At 41.8% G+C, this 22000-nt stretch overlaps 1 protein-coding gene across 2 annotated transcripts; it reads left to right on the forward strand.

Annotated features, from left to right (window-relative positions):
- Positions 1–5336: 5336 nt before the first annotated feature.
- On the forward strand, positions 5337–21641 carry sin3aa (SIN3 transcription regulator family member Aa). 2 transcript variants are annotated; one of them, XM_055009282.1, is made up of 21 exons: positions 5337–5561; positions 7762–7978; positions 8304–8486; positions 8736–8842; positions 9322–9616; positions 9759–10007; positions 10168–10320; positions 10525–10680; positions 10828–10914; positions 11312–11430; positions 11525–11735; positions 11858–11974; positions 12234–12472; positions 13029–13212; positions 13397–13976; positions 14233–14402; positions 14489–14662; positions 15650–15742; positions 16301–16395; positions 16562–16754; positions 19753–21641. In XM_055009282.1, exons 2-21 carry the CDS (start codon positions 7793–7795, stop codon positions 19981–19983), a joined length of 3822 nt encoding a protein of 1273 aa, XP_054865257.1. In that variant the 5' UTR covers positions 5337–5561; positions 7762–7792; the 3' UTR covers positions 19984–21641. The 2 variants fall into 2 exon arrangements, with proteins under 2 accessions (XP_054865257.1, XP_054865256.1); XM_055009281.1 differs by having other exon boundaries at positions 5338–5561; positions 10825–10914.
- Positions 21642–22000: the final 359 nt, after the last annotated feature.

A 22000-nucleotide genomic window follows, 5' to 3' on the forward strand; every position in this document is an offset into this window, starting at 1 on the left:
TATGTAGTTAATCATAATAAAATCTCCTGGAATGTTCTGCACAAGTAAAAGAAAAAGTAGGACTTTGTTGGCAACGATAAAAGCAAATGCAAAGGAAGTGCTGCAGTAAAAGTTACCCAATGTGACAAATACTATCAATATGTAGACTTTAGTCAGAATTTTGTCAGCTGAGAGGCATGTGCCAATTCAAACATTTGGCAAACAGAAGAGATACTTGGGCTCTTTACTGAAGTAAAAGTAATATAATATGTTATTAATATTTACTCATTTACAAGTCAGAATAAAAGTAGCTCAGCAAAATATTATTTAAAGTTAGAGCTGGTTTAAAAGTTGATAAGGAACTACACATTAATAAAAGAGGTTGGTGCCATTCACAAATAACTAATAATTACCTAATGACTCATTAATGCAGGATCTCCCAGTTTTTTCTACAGTTACTCATCACTGGCTACTATGTGGGCAGAATCACAGTCAGAATCAGCTTTACTGGACAAGTACACGGATCTGAGTTAGGTTCTTTCTTTGGTTAGTCTTCCAGTGGGAATTATTAGGGATGTACTTATTATTGATTCATGAGTTATGAAGTCATTCCATAGCTCACTTCATAATTAAGTAATTTATTAATGGTTAACTGGCAGTTATTTTCTCATTTTCCTCCATAGCAACTCAAAATGTTGTGTCACTTATTGTAAAGTGGTACTCTGAGTCAGTCAGCAGAAAAATCAGCAAACATTTTGATAGTGGCTTTGAGAAAATGCCAAAAATGTGCTAGTCCAGCCTTACAGATGCAAAGGTCAGCATCTTTTATAGGAACAAACTGGATCTAACTGGATTTGAGCCATTTACAATGAGAAAACGGTTACCTTGGTTTTGACGATTCACCAAAGTCTTGACTTGCCACTAAAAGTGACTGAACTTTGCTGTTTGTGCTCCCTGGAAACTCAGTATCCTCTTTAAAATCTCTTCTCAAGACTCAAAAATACCTTGTGATATTTATGCTTTGGATCGTATTTACTTACTTTACAAAATGTGTTTTTATTGTAAAGCACTTTGTGACTAAGGTTTAGTAAGGTTCCATATAAGTAAAGACAGTATTTAAGGTATTAAAATTCAAGAGGTTCATTGCTGTATGCAGAGAAAACTACAATTACACTGTACAATGAAATCCTTATTTTGCTGATCCTCCAAATGTACACAATGTAGAAAAAACTAAAGCAGTTATATTACAGAATAGAATAATACTTTATTGATCCTTTATAGGAAATTACTGTTACAGCAGCATGATAACACGCAAACAACATGACAGAACACCATCACTAATAGTAATCAGAATCAGAATCAGCTGTCATGGACAAGTACATACACAACATACAAGGAATTTGGTTTCGACTGTTGGTGTCACCCTAGGAATAAGGAAAGAGTATGATAAAAAAAACTACAGAAAGAAGAAGAAGAAAAATAATAGTAGTAACATACACTATATACAGATATTTACAAAGCTTGAAAGGAATATATAAATGCAGTAGTGCAAAATGATAATTGCTAGAGTGATAATACAGTGCAAAAAGCATGCAAAAAGTCATGTACATAGCCATTGGTATATTGTGCAGGTGTGGAGGAATGGCTCAGCTGTTTATTAGGGGGATGGCAGTGGGGAAGAAGCTGCTCTTGTGTCTGGTGGTTTTTGTGTTCAGGGCTCTGTAGCGCCTGCTGGAGGGGAGGTGGGAGAACAGTTTACCTCCACAGGGTGAGTGGGGTCTCTGGTGATGTTCCCTGCCCTCCTCCTGGTTCTAGTAGGGAACAGTTCCTGGATAGAGGGCAGGGAGGGGCTCCAATGATGTTCTACAGAAGATCAACATGCATGACCATATACATAGTATATAAGTTAGAAAAAAAATATAAAAGTTAAAACATATGCACAACATATAATTCATAAGTTAAAATATTAATGTGAGTTAATGCAAATTGAAAGGTCTGATCTTATCATTATTAGCATACTACAGACCAGTCAGTTAATTGATTAGGTCAAGTATTTAGTTAATCAGCAGTTGTAGTCTGATGTGAAAAATGAAGGCAAAAGCATTTAAAATGCACAGCTGCTGTTTCATTCACATAATAGAGTATAATTATATTAGTGATGTTTTATTATTACTGAAGTGTGGCTAATTTACACTGCTACATTGCCAGGTAGCTTAAAAAAAACCTTGTTTGCTGATCATATAATTGCAATTAGAGTCTTGGTCTATACAGTAAATATTGTCTAATAGCATGAGTGAAGCAAAAAAGCGCAGCATTTGCCTGTTTACATGTAACTAAATATGAATAAGTGGTTGAGTTAAAGTACTCAAGGCTGATTACTTTCCTCCTCTGGTACCAGTAGTTGTGAAGTCGTGTGGTTTGGAGCCAGTCTGGCCCTGGGATTGTGAGCTGGAGCAGAGGCTGCCTCTGTGGCGCTGCTCGGTTTTAGCGGGTCATATTCAAAACAAAGTGACGCGCAGCTCCGGTTGCGCCAATGCCAGCGGAGGGGGGCGTCTCCAACTATTTTGTTACAAACACGAATCCGGAGTAAGGAGTCTTTTTCCTGGGTATGTAACAGCTGCTTAAACTAAATTATATTCCTAGTATCGCTGTCAGAACAGAAGAGAGGTGATCGTGAAGATCAGGGACGCGCTTTGTCGTCAGTGGCGCCTTTTGTGACCTTAAATGAATCGAAGGGGGGCTTTTTTATGCGCGTAAACGGCAGCTAAATAGCCACAAACATAACGTGGTGGACGGCAGGATCTGCAGCACGTCATTATGTCGGCTGGTAAACAGTCTCCCCGGGCTGTGGTGGGGGATCATCCGAGGCATCCCGCTGTCTGCCAGCCCAAACATTTTGCTCTCTGCAGCCTTGTGCGAGCTTGTAACGCCGCTTTGCAAATGGAGCGATCGGTAGAGGGGGAGGGAGTTGTTGTGGTGAGGCAGGTTAGACATTTTACTCGCGACTGGTGAAGTAAACAAAGAATTGGATTTGTTAAAAGCGCGGTCGTCTTCTCTGCAGGAGAGGAGAGAAAAAAATAGGGCTGCGTGTTTTTCGGCGGGTAGAAGGCGGAGAATGGCGTGGCTCCGCCGTACCGATGTTTCCATACAGCGACGCCGTAGTTCCCGTTTCGTTTGACTTTGGCATTGTTTGGTAAAGGGCAACTGGATCGGCTCTTGCCGCCCAGAAAAGATGCCGTGTTCGCCGCCTAGGCCCCGCTTCTGCGCGTCCGCCGGTGCTCGAGTGAAGCGTCAACGAGCAGATGATGCGTTTTAGTGCCTTTTGTTTGGAGAGCTCAGCCAGCGTCGAGCGACGCACCGCGCAGGAGCCGCCGATCCTCCTGGCCGCCGTGTGGCTCGATGCTGGGGGTGTCTCCACAGCCCGCAGTGCGTTGTGGTTGCATGCTTTTGCACGAAACTCGGGGAAAAAACACTTTAGAAATACACTTTTATTGTGCATTTGGACCAGCTCGGAGGTCTGGTGTCGGTGTGCACCGCGGCTCTGGTGGAGATGCATGCAGCTGTGGGGAAAAGCAGTCGGGATAGTGGAGCACTGTGTGTGTTCCTGTGTGTGTTGCAGCCTACGGTCGCTGCTGGATCCTCTGCCTGGGCTGGAAGGAGGAATCCCGGGCTGGTGTTGCGGCTCCGCCTGTCGTGGGCGATGGTTTATTTTGGAAGTTCCACCTTTTGGGGATTTGTAATGTCGGTTCTGTGCAGTGATTGGCTGCAGCGGCTCCTTAATGCATCCAGGGGAGGGACACAAGTGCAAAAGCAGATTCCCTCCTACAAAGTCACGTGTTACCAGACTCCAGGAAGTAGCTAATTATGTAGAACGGTCTCAACACATGCATTGGGTGGATGGATGAAAGGATAGGTAGGTTAGATTTAGAAACCTCAACGGGGAATTGCAGGATTACAGCAGCTGAGACCAGACAAACAATGTAAGGGCAATCAAAGAATCACAGAGGGAGAAAAAGATGGCAAAAACCTTACTAGAAACTGTAAAGTCTGACCAGATTCTAATATCTCCAATGATAGTGGCCTGGTAGTTTGCTGCACATGCATGCAAGTGCAACTTCACTCAATACTGTGCATGATGCTGGTGGGAAAAGTAAGTGATGCAGATGACTATACAGTGACTCTATAAATATACATGCATGTATGTGCATGTGTGTAATATACACACTACCACTTTACCAGCTGTACAAAGTCAGCGGCTGCATCTAAAAAGTATCAGTTGTTTTTTGGTAAACTCACTGCTGCTTGGGAATTTGCAACAGTGAAATGTAATGCATTGTTACACAATCGTGCTGCAGACAAACCTTGTGTCAAATATGTGGCTATAATATTGTGCAATATGAATTATTTTTGTATATGGCTCTCACTTTGTCAATTTCTCAAAACATAACTGTGTACCACAACATCCAAAAACTTCAGCACCAAGAAGTGTTCAAAAATTGGAGTAGCTTCATAATATTTTGCTCAATGTTCCCAGGAACATTGAGCAAAAAATATTATGAAACTGATGTCAATAGTTTAATGTGCAATATATTTATGTGGAAACTCAGAAGAGCAAAATTTTGCCTACTGGTCTCCATCGGGGCAAAGCAAGCCATAAATATATACAAACACAACATAATACAAAGCTTTAAAGCCAGCAGAAGATCTTGATGTTTCACTGTCAGACAGCAAGACTTAGTTAAGTGATACACAATGAATACCAGGGGACACGCATAGTACAACTACACTCTTATTTAAAGTTGTATGTGTCGTAACTGCTTTTTTATGGTTAATTTGATCGACAGTAGAGCTGGAACATTTTCCAACATGTGGAAATCAACCTATTGTGTGGTTTTCTAAATTCAAACAATCCATAAAATTGGGATTCAGTTTTACAGCAGCCCCCTGAAAGGTTTCTATCAAAAACTTTTCTCAGTTTCAAATATCCTGGACTAAATACAAGAGAAGAAGACTGTAGTTTAGAGATTCCCTTGTTTAGTCCACATAAGAAAATACTTGTAATCAATAAAACCCTTGATAGTCGCTCATATGAATACTCCTCGACCATGTTTACAAACAGAAATACTTTTCTGAAGGAGAAGCGGTACATTCCTCCATCTCTACTGCTGCACTTAGTGCTGGTATTGTCGCGCTTCTAGTCAAGTCAAAATGGGCGTGCATGGTAACTGTCCGATAAATCCTTGATTGACAGCTCAAATTCACAACCCAGTACGTCGCCCCGCCCTTCTGCGGAGCCTCTGAACAAACTGTCCAATAGTATCAATCAGAGGGCGGGTCCCTGTCTGAAAACTCCGCCCCCTACAGCTAACCGAACGGAGATTGTTTTCCTCTCGGAGAGATTTTCACTTTGCAGCCTACTGCTTGAATTGTTTATTTTAAGTCACACGCCACTGTTAAGTTGCTTTTCACATACATATACGTCGCCTCGGTATCTTTTGCAATCAGAGGTGTAGCGGCTAACCCACGAATAACGGATTACCAGATCATCATCTGCGAACTTCTGCTTGCTATTTGGGAGAGGGGTGAGTTCAGCTGAATTCATTCAGCAAGCTAACACAGCTAGCTAGCTACCTGCCGTTAGCAGACGTTTTAAGTAAAGCATACGGGGGATCGGTGTTTCTTCACGTCATTCACTCACAGGTAGACCCAATACGAGCAGACTAACAAATCGATAGTTGATTTTTGCCAAAGACAGTCTGTTTCAGCAACAGCAAACCAGACCGCTATTGATTAGCTGCATGTGCTTCCCTCCTAGCCTCGGACGGTGATCGGTGTCGGGCTACTCATGTTGTTTACATTAGCTAGCAGCTAACTGGCAGCTCACAGCCCGTATCGACAAAACAAGTTCTCGGCGAAGTTATTACTATAAAAATTCTGAAAATGCTTTAGGCATGGTTGTCAGGAAGACGGCTAGCACGCCAGCCACTTTTCGTGCTTACCTGCTTGAAATGGAGGGTAATTCGCTGAACTCCTGTGCCACGCTCTAAATGGCGGGCGTGGGGAATGCGTCGTGCTGTAACTCGAGGTCGGTGCTTGTGTTGCTAGGCCATAAAGGGGATGGTTGTCGGCTGTTAGCATGTAGCAGACATAGCTGCGTTTGCCCGTAAGCTGACTATAACGTTACTACACCGAGTGAAGTTGGTATATCTATAAATACCGCAACCTCGCTTTCTGTGACTGGTCGTAGTGACACTTTGTCGGTAAACGGCTCCGTGGAGCTCCGCTGTCGGAGGAGCCAGCGGTATAGTAGTATACACGGGCACTACAGGCTGTCATTGTGTCACTTTGTCTCGACATTCGGGTAAATTTATTTTTAGTAGTCGGGTCTCGAGCTTAGTCTTTCGGCAGCGCCATTCATTGCAATGAGGATAAGTTGTTGGTGTCTTGAGGAAGTTGTGAATGGCAGACGGACTCCCACGTTCCCACAGCACCTGTTTGTTGCATCGGTGACGTAGGCTGTCAGTGTTTCATTGGCTGCAGAGACTGCAAGTTATACATCCAGTGCATGTTAACGCTGATCCGTTTAGGACGTGCAGCCCAGCAGAGCTCCTCACTGAGGTGATGGCATTACAAAGAAAGCAGGGGAAACGGTAGCTTTCACTCAGTGTGCTGTGGTGCACTGTATACCCCCAGACTTTTATCACATTTAAACAGAAATCTGTTATGTTTGTCCCAAGGAATGTAGCAGATCAAATCCCGTATTAAAAACTGTTTACTGATCAAACCTGTAGTATTTGTTATATTATAATAAGTTGAATGAAGTAAATTATAATATTCTTGCAATGGGTCTTGCTTGCTCATCAATGTCAATTTATATCGTCTTGCACAATGAATGACAACAGTTAGTCCAGGTGCAAAACAAAGAATCACAGGCAGGAATAAAAGTTTGGTGATGGGGCTTGACCAATGTGTTATTTTTCAGGCTAATGCAATTATTAGTTTTATTCTTTGAGTTTTAAATTATTAGTTAATCATTTTTAATGTATGATTTTACATGTTTAATTCAGTATTAATAGGCTGTCACTCTTGATGTGTAACCGTCGGTGCTATGAGAAGACATTACTCACAGCAGTGAGTGGTGACTACAGAGAGAAAGAATCAGCTGCATCAGACCCAGAGTAGTACAATTTAAAATGTATTTATTGTATTGAGAATTTTTTTTTTTTTTTTTTTTTAAAGAACAAAATACTGACAATCAGAAAAGTTGTAAATATTGTATACTGTTGTGGGCTTGGGTTGTGGGAGAGGTCCAAGACACCAGCGTGTTCAAACAAAGTGTAATCAGACACGGTTTGCAGTGACAAACACAGACTTCTGTCAGTGCCACTTTAGTGCATTTCCTGATGAAATAAGCGCCCTCAAACTTCTACAGAAAATAAAACTGACATGTGCCATCACACGCTAATAAATCAATATGGTCCCGAGTAGTTGACCTCTGTAAGCCACTGGGCTTCTTTGTGCTGCTAAAAGCATTGGATGTTTCATTAGATCAATGGTCAGAGACTGTGTAGTCATTTTTTTGACAGAGCCAAACAACAAAAGTGGTTAGTTGGCACTGTGTGTATCCATAAATTCACAGTAGAATTTTTTAAAAAAATTGATTGCCATACGGTCCCCAGCAAATTATTGAATAAAATCAAAAGGCAGATTTAATAGATTCTGATAACTTGACAGGGGTTTGCCGGTGTGAAATACGGTCCATATGCTTCTTTTTATTCCCAGGTCTCGCAGCTCTCACGAGTATGAGTTCATAATGAAGCGCCGTCTGGAGGATCAGGAAACGGTTTTTGCGTCCCAGCAGCGGCGCCTCGCTGGCAACGCGGAGGCTTTCCAGCATCGTGTCCTGGCCCCTGCCCCAGCTCCAGCTGTGTATGAGGCCGTGTCCGACAACATGCAGCCCACAGCAGGCGTCCAGTACTCCGTCCCCCAGGGATACCAGGTACACCATGTTTGTCCAGTCCAGATTTGTTTTAAGCTTCTGCTGCTTTGAACACATCAGTTTTTATTGTCCCAGCGCTCACAGCTCAGGCTTTCATTTTCACCCTTGTTAGTCTGTGGTGTCTGTCAGATGCAGAGACTGAAGCTCAGTTTTTTCTTTCTGTCAGCACACCTTTTTTTTTTTTTTATTAAGATGAATTGCAGTGCGCTCTTTTTTTGCAGCAAGTCTTCCTTTCATGACAAGGTCACAGCACCAGCCATCAAATCTTTTTCAACTAGATTTTAATCTTTGCCATCATTTTAATATAGTGCCTCTGCTTTCACAGGTTCCCACCGTGGCCCAGAACAGTGGCGGACATGGGCACACTCCGAGCCCAGCCGTCCATGGAGGGTCCCACCATCACAGCCCAGCAGTTCAGTCCCATGGGCCCTCAGTGATGTCAGGGCACAGCCATACAGCTGCTCCTCAAGCTTCTGCACAGGGCCAGCAGCAGTTCCAGAGGCTCAAGGTTAGTCAGCTTGTTTTGACGTGTTCTTACATCCCATGCACAACCTGCATGTCACGTGTTTATGCAGATGCAGAAGTGTTGTAAGTGTTTAATTCCTTGAGTCTGTTAAATTTTCATATTTTTATAATGTTTCTTCTGCTTTAAGAATGCTGTTTAATATCAGGATAAGAACGCTGCTGCTGAAAGTGAATATTAAAGAGAATCTGATCGGTAGATGAAATTGACTTTCCCCTCTTCTGTCTCCTCAAGGTGGAAGATGCTTTGTCCTACTTGGATCAAGTGAAACTGCAGTTTGGCAACCAGCCTCAGGTCTACAATGACTTTTTAGATATAATGAAGGAGTTCAAGTCCCAAAGGTGAGTCCACGGTTTGATCTTATAGACAAATACAGTGAATTGTACGTGCAAAATTGACCAGCCTACTAGTTCAAAATGTGAATTTTGTGCATTCCTAGATTCCTCTTCTTTTGGTCCTCAATTAGCCACTGATATCATGATACCCCTAATTTGTATGGTACACTTTTAGTATAATTACCTTGTTTTTTGCATTGCAAGGTGCAGTGTTATCTAAATAGGATAATTCCTATTTGTCTCAGAAACACGAAAAGATTTTTACTAGTCTTTCACTTCTGCAACAGTTAGGATTTTTTTCCCTTCATAAAAATAATTAGCATGTTTTCACAGTCAAAGTTGCTCAGAACACCTAGTCCATTATTCCGGTCAGAGTTGATAGCCAAAACTCGTAATGCCCCAAATGTTTCAAGTTATTTAAATGTACTGAGTGGCATCCCAGGTGTGGTAGGGTTTAAATTCTCGTTCTGTTTTTGTGTTCCCAGTATTGACACTCCTGGGGTCATCAGCAGAGTGTCACAGCTCTTCAAAGGCCATCCCGACCTCATCATGGGCTTCAACACTTTCCTGCCTCCTGGTTACAAGATCGAGGTCCAAACCAATGACCTAGTCAACGTGACAACGCCCGGTCAGATCCACCACATCACACCGCATGGCATTTCAGTCCAAAACATCCCCATAACTGGAGCACCTACCCAGCATCAGCCCCAGCTCCCATCTGCTGCAACCACCACTGCTCCACCTCTTCTAACGCAGCCCACCCCTGCCAAGATGAGCAAGGTGAGAATCAAATGCAAAGTGGGAGCAGGCAGACATGCACTAACCAAGTTGTTATCCCCATCTCCATATAGTCTGATTCAAGTTAAGAAGTGTTTTGTGGTGCAGCGTGTGCTCAAGTATTCTGAAATCATTTTTCTTGTAGCCTCTTCAGCCTCAGGCATTGACGCCAAGCAGCCAGAGCAATCCGTCCATCCCTGCCTACACCTCTCCCCGCTCCCCGCCCATGCAGCTGCACCCACCGCTCAGCGGGACACCCACCGGCCCACCCATGCAGAACAACCAGCCCGTGGAGTTCAACCACGCCATCAACTACGTCAACAAGATCAAGAACCGCTTCCAGGGTCAGCCCGACATCTACAAAGCCTTCCTGGAGATTCTCCACACATACCAGGTCAGTGGCTCGGACTGAAACCTGAACACCCCCAGTGATACTTTTGAAGTGGTTATTGGCTTAAAAACGACTTCAACTGAAAGTCTGTCGGGAAGTTGAGTTTAAAATAGGCTTGACGGTATTTGCTAATTATTATACATCTCGTGTTCGTCCACTACAGAAGGAGCAACGTAATGCTAAGGAGGCTGGAGGGAACTACACACCTGCTCTGACAGAACAGGAGGTGTATGCTCAGGTGGCCCGGCTCTTCAAGAACCAAGAGGACCTGCTGTCAGAGTTTGGGCAGTTTCTCCCTGATGCCAACAGTTCAGTGGTGAGCAGAGTCATACTAAGTACATCACTTGAAGTCCATTAATGCAGAAATACTAAACGCCACTTCAAACATGAAGTTAAAGTTAATTTGCATATTGCATTAATATGTAATTTCAGTGCTCTTCTACCAGTACTGTCATATGTGTTCAGAGATCATGTTCAGGTACCGCGTTGTGTCTCAATCAGTGTTGTGTTTTTCCCGCAGCTGTTAAGTAAGACCACAGCCGAGAAGGCAGAGTCTGTACGGAATGACCACGGTGGAACCGCCAAAAAGCTGCAGCTCAACAACAAACAGAGGCCCAATCAGAACGGCTGCCAGATCCGTCGCCATCCCACTCCAGGGGCCACACCTCCTGTCAAGGTGCACACACACGTATTGTACTGCTGAAGCTGTGGCCAAGCCCTGATTTTATTTATTGTTTCCATGTTTCATGTCAGGCATTGGTAGATAGTTTTCTAATTATTCCACCTGTGTCTCCTTTCTGCTGTTTTGGTAATGCTGCAGAAGAAGCCGAAGTTACTGAATTTAAAAGATTCCTCAGTGGCAGAAGCTAGCAAGCATGGAGTCGGCACAGAATCTCTGTTCTTTGAGAAGGTAAGTTTGTATTCTGATGGTTGTTAGCTTAAATGAGAAAGGAAGACAAATCAATGTGAAATATATCGCAAGGCAGAACTTAGTTATAATATATCAATAATTCCACTCAGTCTCAGACAGTAATATAAATTGCTTCATCACGTGTTCCCTTGAAGTGTGAATGATAGAATACACATCAACCTGATTTGTTTTAATTGTATAGAACACTATAAAATATTAAAGAACACTCAAAGTAAAGCTCAGTTTATTTAACTGTGATCTATCCAATGTAACAATAGGGTCAAGGTTAGTCTTCACATAATATGCCAATGATTTGTTATTATTTTTCAAAAGCTCAATTATACCACATAACATTTTGTGTACTCTTGATATTTAACTGTTGGTAAATTCATTGTAGGTGCGCAAAGCCTTGCGGAGTGCAGAGGCCTACGACAACTTCTTGCGGTGTCTGGTCATCTTTAATCAGGAGGTGATCTCCAGGGCTGAACTGGTGCAGCTGGTGCTTCCCTTTTTAGGGTGAGTAACTCTAAAGTAAAGAGTAACAGAATAAAAGTTCCACGGTAAACTGTTATCTCAAAAATGTTTTTTTGGAATTAATTTTGTTAAATAGAAAATTCCCTGAGCTGTTCAACTGGTTCAAAAACTTTCTGGGATATCGTGAGATGTCCCACATCGAAACATACCCGAAGGAGCGGGCCACGGAGGGCATCGCCATGGAGATTGACTATGCTTCCTGTAAGAGACTAGGTTCCAGTTACAGAGCCCTGCCCAAAAGTTACCAGCAGCCCAAGTGTACAGGCAGAACTCCGCTTTGTAAAGAGGTGAGAGCTGGTGCTTAAACCCGATATTCATCATCTCATTCTCTGACAATATTTGACTTAATCTCCACTCTAACAAGAGCATACATATGAAATGTGATCTTGTGTATTTCTGCTGTGTGCAGGTCTTAAATGACACCTGGGTCTCGTTCCCCTCGTGGTCTGAAGACTCCACGTTTGTCAGCTCCAAGAAGACTCAGTATGAGGAGCATATCTACAGGTGTGAGGACGAACGCTTTGAGGTGAGCAGGAACAGAAACCATGTATGACTTCTCTTCACCATTAGGGTGATATCCTCAGTAGACAAATACATTTATTCCAACACATTGTATGTTTTGCTCTTTCAAAAAATTCATTCTTTCTCATATTTAATTGTAAAAACACCTTGAACATTTTTTTTAAGATACTAGAAATTCTAGAAAAATCAGAAATATAATGAGCTTCTTATTGAATATTAATAAAGGTCACGATAATCAGACAACTGTCTTTTCCTCCACACAGTTGGATGTTGTGCTGGAGACCAACCTGGCTACCATCAGAGTCCTGGAGACAGTGCAGCGGAAGTTGTCCCGCATGTCTGCAGAGGAGCAGGCCAAGTTCCGCTTAGACAACACACTGGGCGGATCCTCGGAGGTGATACACCGCAAAGCCATTCAGAGGATATACGGAGACAAAGCACCTGACATCATTGATGGCCTGAAGAAAAACCCTGCTGTTTCTGTCCCCATCGTGTTGAAAAGGTTAGTGTTGAACCGAGGCCTGAGCATTTCAGTGTATCAGTATTAGACCGGCACAATTACTTAAATACTGATTATGAACACGATTTTGACTTCTCACAGTTAAATGAACATGATTGGCTGCAGTACTGATGTCCATGCAGATAAAATTACTTGGTTTTCAACTTGAATAAATCTGACATAAGAATGCCATACTTGACTCTCAAAGTATATTTTGGGCACATACCTGTCTGAGTGTACTGAAGCTGCAACAACTGAGTTGAGACTAGAGGCTTCTCTCTGCACAGCCGCTAGCTAGGGCTGCCATAGCCTGCATGAGAGGCGTTTCAGGAACATCGGTAAATCGTAGTCTCTAAAACAGCAGATTTTCAGGAAGTAAGACATTTTGGGTAGAATTTTATTTCTATTTTGTCTTCTCTAGGAGATGCTTTGATTTCAGGTGAAGAAGAACCTTTTTTTTGATGCAAAGATTTGTACATTAGCAGGAATATAACACAACATGGAAGTGAAAGCAGTGGCGTATATATATTACTTGACTTTGCGTTCTCTTTTTAACCAGGTTAAAGACAAAGGAGGAAGAGTGGCGGGAAGCCCAAAGAGGTTTCAACAAGATCTGGAGGGAGCAGAACGAGAAGTATTACCTCAAGTCTCTCGACCATCAAGGCATCAACTTTAAGCAGAATGACACCAAAGTTCTTCGATCCAAGTCCTTGCTAAATGAAATTGAAAGCATCTATGATGAGGTAATTTTTTTTCTTCTGTATCTCCCTGTAATGTGGTGGCGCAGTGTTCGCTTTTACCCAAAATGAAAGTCTTTATATTTGTCAACTGATTTAGAAAACCCAATGTTCAACTGGATCTTTATTCACACAGAATTGTGCATTTTGTGCCACCAGAACACTGACAGTGAATTGTGTTGTGTTGCAGCGCCAGGAGCAGGCGTCTGAGGAGAATGCCACCGCACTCACAGGCCCCCACCTCACTCTGGCCTACGAGGACAGCCAGATCCTGGAGGATGCAGCGGCACTCATCATCCACCACGTCAAGCGGCAGACCAGCATCCAGAAGGAAGACAAATACAAGATCAAACAGATCATCTACCACTTCATCCCCGACATGCTGTTCTCTCAGCGGGGCGAGCTCTCAGATGTAGAGGAGGAGGAGGAGGAGGAGGAAGAGATGGAACTGGAGGAAGGAGCTTCCAAAAAGCACAACGGCGTCCCCGGCAGCGGGAGCCCCTCCAAGTCCAAGCTGCTGTTCAGCAACACAGCAGCGCAGAAGCTGCGCGGCTGTGATGATGCTTATAACCTTTTCTACGTCAACAACAACTGGTACATCTTCCTGCGACTGCACCAGACGTTGTGTTCGCGTCTGCTGCGGCTGTACGGGCAGGCGGAGCGACAGATCGAAGAGGAGGTCAGAGAACGAGACTGGGAGAGGGAAGTTCTGGGCCTCAAGAAGGAGAAGAACGACAATCCTGCTATCCAGTTAAGACTGAAGGAGCCCAGTGAGTAGCATTCCTAACTAAACTGTACTATGTTGCATTTGTTTGATTTTCCTATTGGGAAAAGAAGATAAATTGTGAAACTTTGCTAAGATTTAAAAAGTTTTTATCTTTGGTTTAAGTGGAACTGATGATTAAATAACAATGTCAATAGACAAAAATGATTGAAAAACTAAATGCAGCGTTGATATTTCACCAGCCCTTCTCTCATATGTTGATCCACTTAGCCACTTGATTTTTAAATATTTCTTCTCTCCAGTGGACATTGAGGTGGAAGATTATTACTCAGCCTTCTTGGAAATGGTTAGAAATTTGCTGGATGGAAACATGGAAGCTTCTCAATATGAGGACTCACTGAGGGAAATGTTCACCATTCACGCTTATATCGCCTTCACAATGGATAAGCTTATCCAAAGCATCGTCCGGCAGGTAAGACTTTTTTCTCTTAACTGCAATTTTGTGAGAGTTATTGTAGCAGTAGGTGTTCAGTCCCTAATGATTTCTTGTTGTTCCAGCTTCAGCACATCGTGAGTGACGAGATCTGCGTCCAAGTAACAGACCTCTACCTGGCAGAGAGCACTAACGGGGCAAGCGGAGGAACCATGTCCACACAGACTTCAAGGAGCTCTGCAGAGGCGGTGTATCAGCGGAAAGCCGAGCAGCTCATGTCCGACGAGAACTGCTTCAAGGTAAGGTTGGAGGGAAAGCCCATTGAGATCGTGCCATTTGACTGCAGGACAGGATCTGTTTTTGCTTAAGTTTTGGAAATTAGTTCATTTAAAGTTCAGGAGAGGTACTTAAAAGCAATTTTTCCACAAGGCAGCAGGAGTGGTAGCTGCACTTAATCCAGATGTCAGAGTTTATTAACTGCAGAGAGGAACATCCTACCTTTATTAGCTGGTGATTACTCATATTGTTTTTATTTAAATTCTGTTCTGGGGTGTGTTCGCCGCCATTAAATGTTCTCTGTCGTAACCAATTAAAACCGATGAGTGAAACACAAGCAGTGCTGTGCAGAGGGTCTGTTCAGAGAAAGCAGTTGGATTTTGATCCTTTTCTTTTGCAAAGAGTCTGAAAAGTTCACAAAGCAGCCATGTTGGTAAACAGTGTTTAAAAAGTGTTGTGTGTGTCATCTTAGTCATTATCAGAGTGTGAGTCACCAGCCCTTTTTTCCCTTTGCTGAACAGGTCCCTGGTACAGGGAAAAGTTACAGTAACAAAAAAAGCCATTACCACTTCGTCTTATTTAGCACTGGCAATGTGTAAAGCTGCTTAAAGCCACCTGCTACCCATAAGCAAATGCCCATTTTGACCCACTTTAAAAGCTTCAATTTGCATTTAACTTGTATCACATTTTGGCGAAAAAGAAATCAAATTTTAAAAATGATGGCTTAAAGCTAAATCAGCCTGCCGTGACTTTTTTTGATTGAAAAATGACCTCATGGAAAACGTGAGGGATGTTTGACTAAACACTACTTTTTGCCATTTATTAGAAAGTCTCCAGTACAACTAGACCCAGAATGAAAGAGCAATGCTTTAGAGAGACTGTAATTTACAGCAGGGACCCTGGTTGTCCAGTCCTCTGAGCCCTCTGGACATCAAGTTGAGTGCTTCCTTAAAACTCCCACACATTGAATTAATATCACTCTCACTCTTAATCTTCTCTTGGTTTCTCAGGTGATGTTTTTGAGAAACAGAGGGCAGGTGCAGCTCACAGTGGAGCTGCTCGATACAGAGGAAGAGAACTCAGACGAGCCCATGGAGGCTGAGGTAAGAAGCTGTTAATACGCCTGAAACCAGTTAGTTTTGAGGTTTGGTCCATGAGTACCAGGAAAATAACTTCTTAAAATCAATAATCCAATGTATAATTCCAAAGTGTACATGTGTTTTTATCAAACAGAGCCTCTGCGTTGGATAGTGATCTTAAAATGTTATTTATATTATATTACACCCATCAAAAAACATCCTAACTAATGATATTTGGCCTTCTGTTGAGCCTGGCTTTAATTTTCAGACTGATATTATGTGGCATTTTGTAAAGTTCAGGTCAGAAGTGGGCTAAGCTGGTCATTTACATGCCTGTATTTTAACAACTGGTAACACTGTGAGTAGTATCTTCATGCTTTCTGTATATGGGGGTGTTAATATACAGAAAATAAGTGTCATTGTTTTTACATTTTGTCTAGTAAGAGGGTCTACTTTTCCAGCTGGAGTGGAAATACTAGTAAGGACCTGTTGCCAACCTTTTGGTAATACTGGTGCAGTAGTAGTGTTTATGTAGCTAATGTGAGTCTTAAATTTGGTTTTGTTCTGGTCTTATGTTTGCAGCGTTGGTCGGATTATGTCGGACGCTACTTGAACCCAGATTCCACCACTCCAGAGTTGAGGGAGCACCTCGCTCAGAAGCCTGTTTTTCTTCCCAGGTGAACTCTCACTTCTGGTCATTGGTCACAGTTCATTGCTGTTTGACATCTTGTGAAAGTCAAATTCAAAAATGAGTCCGTGAATTTAATGTGCATTAATTCTGACACGCTTTTGCTGCAAATTATTAGCAGCTCTTTTGATATTTGTATCTGCGCTCTTAACCAGGAATCTGAGACGGATAAGGAAGTACCAGAAGGGACGAGAGCAGCTGGACAAGGAGGCCTGCGAGGGGGGCAAGAAGTCTTTGGAAAAGGAGAAGATGGAGTGCATGTTCAAACTCAACTCTTACAAGATGGTGTACGTCTTTAAGTCTGAGGATTACATGTACCGACGCACTGCCCTGCTGCGAGCTCACCAGGTATTTACCGGCTACTGTTACCTCGCATCTTACTGGACGTTGATGCGGAAAACATAAGTTTTAAGGGGAAGAGCAAGGGTGTTTCTGTACAGTTTGTTATTTGAGAATATGGAGACTTATTCAAAATCAGATGACCTTTTTTAAATTTCCCAAAAGTGTTCAGTATTTGTATATGTTTACGTTGAAAATGTGTGTAATAACTGCATTACAGTGTTACACATGTTTTATAAACATTGTAAAGTCATTTTACATTTTTCCTAAAATCCAATCAAAGAGACACAAATCTCTACTCTATAAATGAAAATCTAGTGAGTATAATAGTAAGACATTTTGCAGGTTGTTCTGAACTCTAAAGTGTCAAACCTTTTTCAATACATTACATTCAAAGCATTTACATTAAGCTTGTAAGTGCACAAGTATGTTACTGATTCACATATTTTGCTTCAGTTCAGTTATTTTTTGTCATTCACTAGGTGTTTTTTTAAAGAATCACAGGTAAAATGGTCTTTAAGCTGTATTAACCCGTGTGAATCCAGTATAAATCTGGATTAAAGAACAGAAGGGGCTTATGAGCAAGACCATTTACAATTCATTAGCTTTAGATGTGCTATCAGGTTAATGTTTCCTATTGTACAGTACACAACAGAAGTAAGTAAACTCCTGTCCAGTGCCGCTTAAATGTCAAAATTGTATCACCTGGCATTAATTGCGTAACTTATATGTTAACCAATAAGGTATGTGATTCTATTTAAAATTTGAAACAGTTTAGACGCATTGATTTAAAAATGCAGGCCCCATAGTAGGAATGAAGTGCAACCAAAGTCAGTGCGCTTAGATTAAAAGCTTCTTTTTTTGGACTGCGTCAATATGACAGCTTTTATTTTGAAAGACAGATCCTATCCTTTTCGGCATGGAGGATATCACATTTCTGGAAAGATGCCATTCTGTTATTCAGTCTTTTTCAGCTGATTTTGCTGGAGGGGCTGTGTTGCTTTCCCTTTAAAATACCCTAAAGGTGTTCTGTTGGATTCAAATCAGACAACATACCTGGTTTTCAAAGTTTTCAATACTTTTTCTAACTCCTGTGTGACTTTGACAGTGTGCTTTAGATGGTTATCATGCTAGAATATCCCTCTTCTGCTGAGCTTCTGCAGACTTTGAGTCATCTTGCCAAAAAGTATTTTAGTAAATCCACAGACATTTCTAGTATGAATTTGAATATCATTTCCCCAACACCTTTTACACTCGTGCAACCTCATGTCATCTCACTCCCATCGCTGTGCTTCATTGTCAGGACTGTGTATTCACTGTGATGGTCTTGACCAGGTTCACACCAAACATGCTGGACCCTGTCTGAGCCAAATACATTTATCTCGTCTGACTGAAGAATGTTCTGCTAATATTCAACAGACTTTGCATGCACTTTAGCAAAGTTCCATCTTGCAGTTTTAATCCAGACAGCAAGCAAGGTTGCTTTTCTTGGATGCTCTCCATGGACAATAACATTATGCAATGTCCTTCATGCTGTCTGAGCTGTCACAGAAAATCTGATTTCCACTGATAACCACTGTGCCAACGATGAAGCAGTTGCCCGTCTGTTCTTCAAAGCTCGATTGTGAAAGCAGAGCACTGTCCATAGCGTCACTGTAGAAAGACGATCAGTGTTACTCTGATTAGCGGTACCATGGCTGGGTTTAATTCTCCTCTCTGCTGCGACTGTGTTTCTACAGATTTTTTAGCTGTTCACAGATCTTCCTGTTCATTCATTCCCGTCTTTGTGAAGTCTCACAATCAGATTTTTTTAGTTCCCCTAGCAATTTTTTTCCATGTTCAGCCATGATACATGCAGACACGCAGATAGACAGCCCATAGATACAAAACAGATATAGTTTGAGTGTTCACAGTTCATTTCATAATCATGTTCATGTCATCGGGCTGATTGGAAATCATAGGTGTACTCAGTTTTGTTTTGGTGCTTACAGGTTTTCTAACGTGTGTCAGTGAACACGTATTCAATTTTGTTCCTTTCACTTTCCGCTTTGTGGCTTGTATTTTCAATACAGTCCTGGTGAAGTATTTGTGTTTGATAGTTCATAAGAGGAATCACTCTACTTATCAACTTAGAAATAATGCAGTTATTTTGAGGTGATACAATTTAGAATCATTTGACATTTAAGTGAGATTACCCAGGGGTGGACTGACTTCTGTTGTGTTCTGTAGTTACTGGCAAGTAAACAATAATCCTAAAATGTTGAAGTTTTCCTTGAAACGATGGCATCAACATTCAAAATACTTTGCTCTGAAGTTTCTACCGTCAGCTCAGTCATGGATAACTGTTTTTATCCAGGAAGTAACATGTTGTATATCACAGTATATGTACACTATCGTTAAAAAGTTTGGGGTCGCCGAGACAATTTCATGTTTTCCATAAAAACTCACACTTTTATTCATGTGCTAACATAATTGCACAAGGGTTTTGTAATCATCAGTAAGCCTTTCAACACAATTAGCTAACACAATGTAGCATTAGAACACAGGAGTGATGGTTGCTGGAAATGTTCCTCTGTATCCCTATGGAGATATTCCATTGAAAATCAGCTGTTTCCAGCTAGAATAGTCTTTTACCACATTAGCAATGTCTAGACTGTATTTCTGATTAATTTAATGTTATCTTCATTGAATAAAACTGTTTTTCTTTCAAAAATAAGGACATTTCTAATTGACCCCATTCTTTTGAACAATAGTGTAGCTATAAGTTTGGAAAAGCTGAAGAAGACTCAGCAGGGATTGTTTGGGCTGAAATGCTCTGAATGCCTTCACAGAACACCAAGTTCAGTTTGACAATTCAGTGTTCAAGGTTTGTTCCTTCATGTACCGAACTTCTGCTTGTATAAAATGTCAAGCCTCTTCTCCCGTAATGGCTGCATTGAAATAATTTTGTACTAACTGAACGCTGCATCAGTTTAATGTCAGTAACATCCGTCTTGTTTTTCCTCAGTCACATGAGAGGGTGAGCACGCGACTGCACAAACGCTTCCAGGCCTGGGTGGAGGCATGGGTCAAAGAACACGTCACCCGCGACATGAACGCCGAGACCAACAAGTGGCTGATGGGCGAAGGACGCGACGGCCTGTTGCCCTGCACCACCACCCGCCACCCAGAGGTCCTTCACTTCATGAACATCAACAAGTACCGCGTCAAATACAGCACACCCAGCAAGGCGCAGTAGCCAACCAGAGCTGCGAGGAGAAACAGGAGACAGACTGACTTCTGAGGGTGTTTGGTCTGAAGTCAAACAGGTCAGGACTAGAGGTAGGGATGAGGGCTTATTCATGTGTTTTTAAGGCCGACATGGGAGCACAATTAAGCTAGCTACCGTGTACATTGCACCCGGGGCGGCAGGATTACTGATTTTTTACCAGCGTTTTTAGCTGGGCCCATTTTTTCACAGGGCCTTTGGTGCCAAAACTTAGGAAATGTCATGTTCCAGTCGCAGACCTGAGCTTACCAGCACTCAGAGCCACGTCACAACTTCCTTGAGCCTTTTTGACAGGGCTTATTGACGTAAACAGTGAGCCTGTGAGAGATAGAGTGGCGCTTTTTGTACTTTATCACAACTGAGCTTCGATTTAGCCTTCGATCTAGCCTCCGATCGACCGCGTTGTCTGAAGCCATCAGAGTAAGAGCATCATCGAAATCAGTCATACAGGGATTTCTGTACGAAAGTGTTATTCTATAGTATCCATGGAAAACAATATGATGGACAAGTGCACTTATTTAGGAAGAGGAAAGTGTTTCAGAAGTTTCCCAGATTGAAGGTTTGGAGGGAGCTCAGTAAAGTCTGAGGGAGCTGGTTCAGACATTCCTGCGTTACGGCCAAATCACAATCATGTATCATCACTAGACGGAAAGAGGGTTACATTTCCTTTTCCAAAACACATGGCAGCATTATTAGAAACTGTGCCTGAGCCCCAAACTGTATTGTCGGGTTAACATAGAAAAGCACTGTTGCATCTAATGTATAAAAAAAATGAAAGAAAAAGAAAAAATTTTGCCTCACAACACTGTTTGGTCTCAGACTGTAAAATTGTATAGCTTGTGAATGTCAGATACTGACATGTATTCCAGTGTATGTGTTGTGTATATATATTATATATAGTTCTATTAACACACATGATCCTCGCCGCCCTGGGAGTCAACCTTTTTAAGATGCCCTCCGCCAATACACCAGCTTGTACACACACACACAGACAGACACACACACTCGTCTACATACCGCTCATGTTGTAAATACATTGTATATAGTCTCAGACTTTTTATGACAGATCTGTGTTGTTGTGCTAGTAATACTTTCCAAGCTTACTGTGGACTTTAGTGATAAATGGCTAAAGTTAGTATGTATATGAAAAAGACAAATGCAAGACCATTTATTACCGTTTTTACCAAAGGGAGTTGATTATGAAATAGCTGTTTTTGCCCCCTTTGTGTGTTCCTTTATGTCTTTGCTTTTTAATTTCTGTAGTAAAAACATGGGGGGGAAAGTAGAAATGTATCCAGGTCTCTAAGTTTTTATATAAGAAAAAACAAACTTTTTTTTTTTCTTCTTCTGAATGTGACATTTTGTTGGTTAAAAATCACTGCCCCCTTTTGACAGCCAACACCATCCATGGTGATGGTGGGACTTATTTCAAAGTTCAGTCTTCAGATGAATGGACTCCACAACGGTCTCACCTTTGTGATGCACGCTTCCCTCCCTGGATAGATTTCTGCTGTGAACATCACCCCCACACCATATTTTTGATAATGGAAGAAGTCACACGAGCATGTCTTTAGTCCCTTTATTTAGACATTATTTAAAGTAATAATAAAAACAACATTTGTAGCCTACTGAGCCCTTTGTGGAGTTTTTTGAGTGTTGTGCTTTTTCACACTTTGGTCTTTCACATTTGGTCATTCATCTTCATTAAACTCACTCACCTAGCCACTTTTGTTCAGCACGTATGACACAGTAGTATCATGTGCAGTTACTTTCCTCTAACTTCAACAAGCTTACACAAAGCTGCAGAATCTTAGAAGCTCACTGTCTCATAATCGGCAACAAAAACCTAAATTAGCTTAAAATAATTGAAGCATTTTAATTGAATAATTCGCTCATCAATCTTCTGTCACATATCCAGTCCAAGCCCCACTGATTTAATTAATGATACTTTTAAGAATTATTGCTTTGTACCTCTGGGAAGTGCTAA

Source organism: Amphiprion ocellaris, chromosome 3 (genome assembly GCF_022539595.1).
Source record: "Amphiprion ocellaris isolate individual 3 ecotype Okinawa chromosome 3, ASM2253959v1, whole genome shotgun sequence".
NCBI lineage: Eukaryota > Metazoa > Chordata > Actinopteri > Pomacentridae > Amphiprion > Amphiprion ocellaris.

What these genes read in the sequence shown, in the direction of transcription:
- sin3aa (XM_055009281.1), top strand. Translation starts at nt 7,793, where the DNA reads ATGAAGCGCCGTCTGGAGGATCAGGAAACGGTTTTTGCGTCCCAGCAG. An exon ending in CCGTCCCCCAGGGATACCAG is followed by an intron (nt 7,979 to 8,303) that starts GTACACCATGTT and finishes CTGCTTTCACAG; the next exon opens with GTTCCCACCGTGGCCCAGAA. An exon ending in AAGGAGTTCAAGTCCCAAAG is followed by an intron (nt 8,843 to 9,321) that starts GTGAGTCCACGG and finishes TTGTGTTCCCAG; the next exon opens with TATTGACACTCCTGGGGTCA.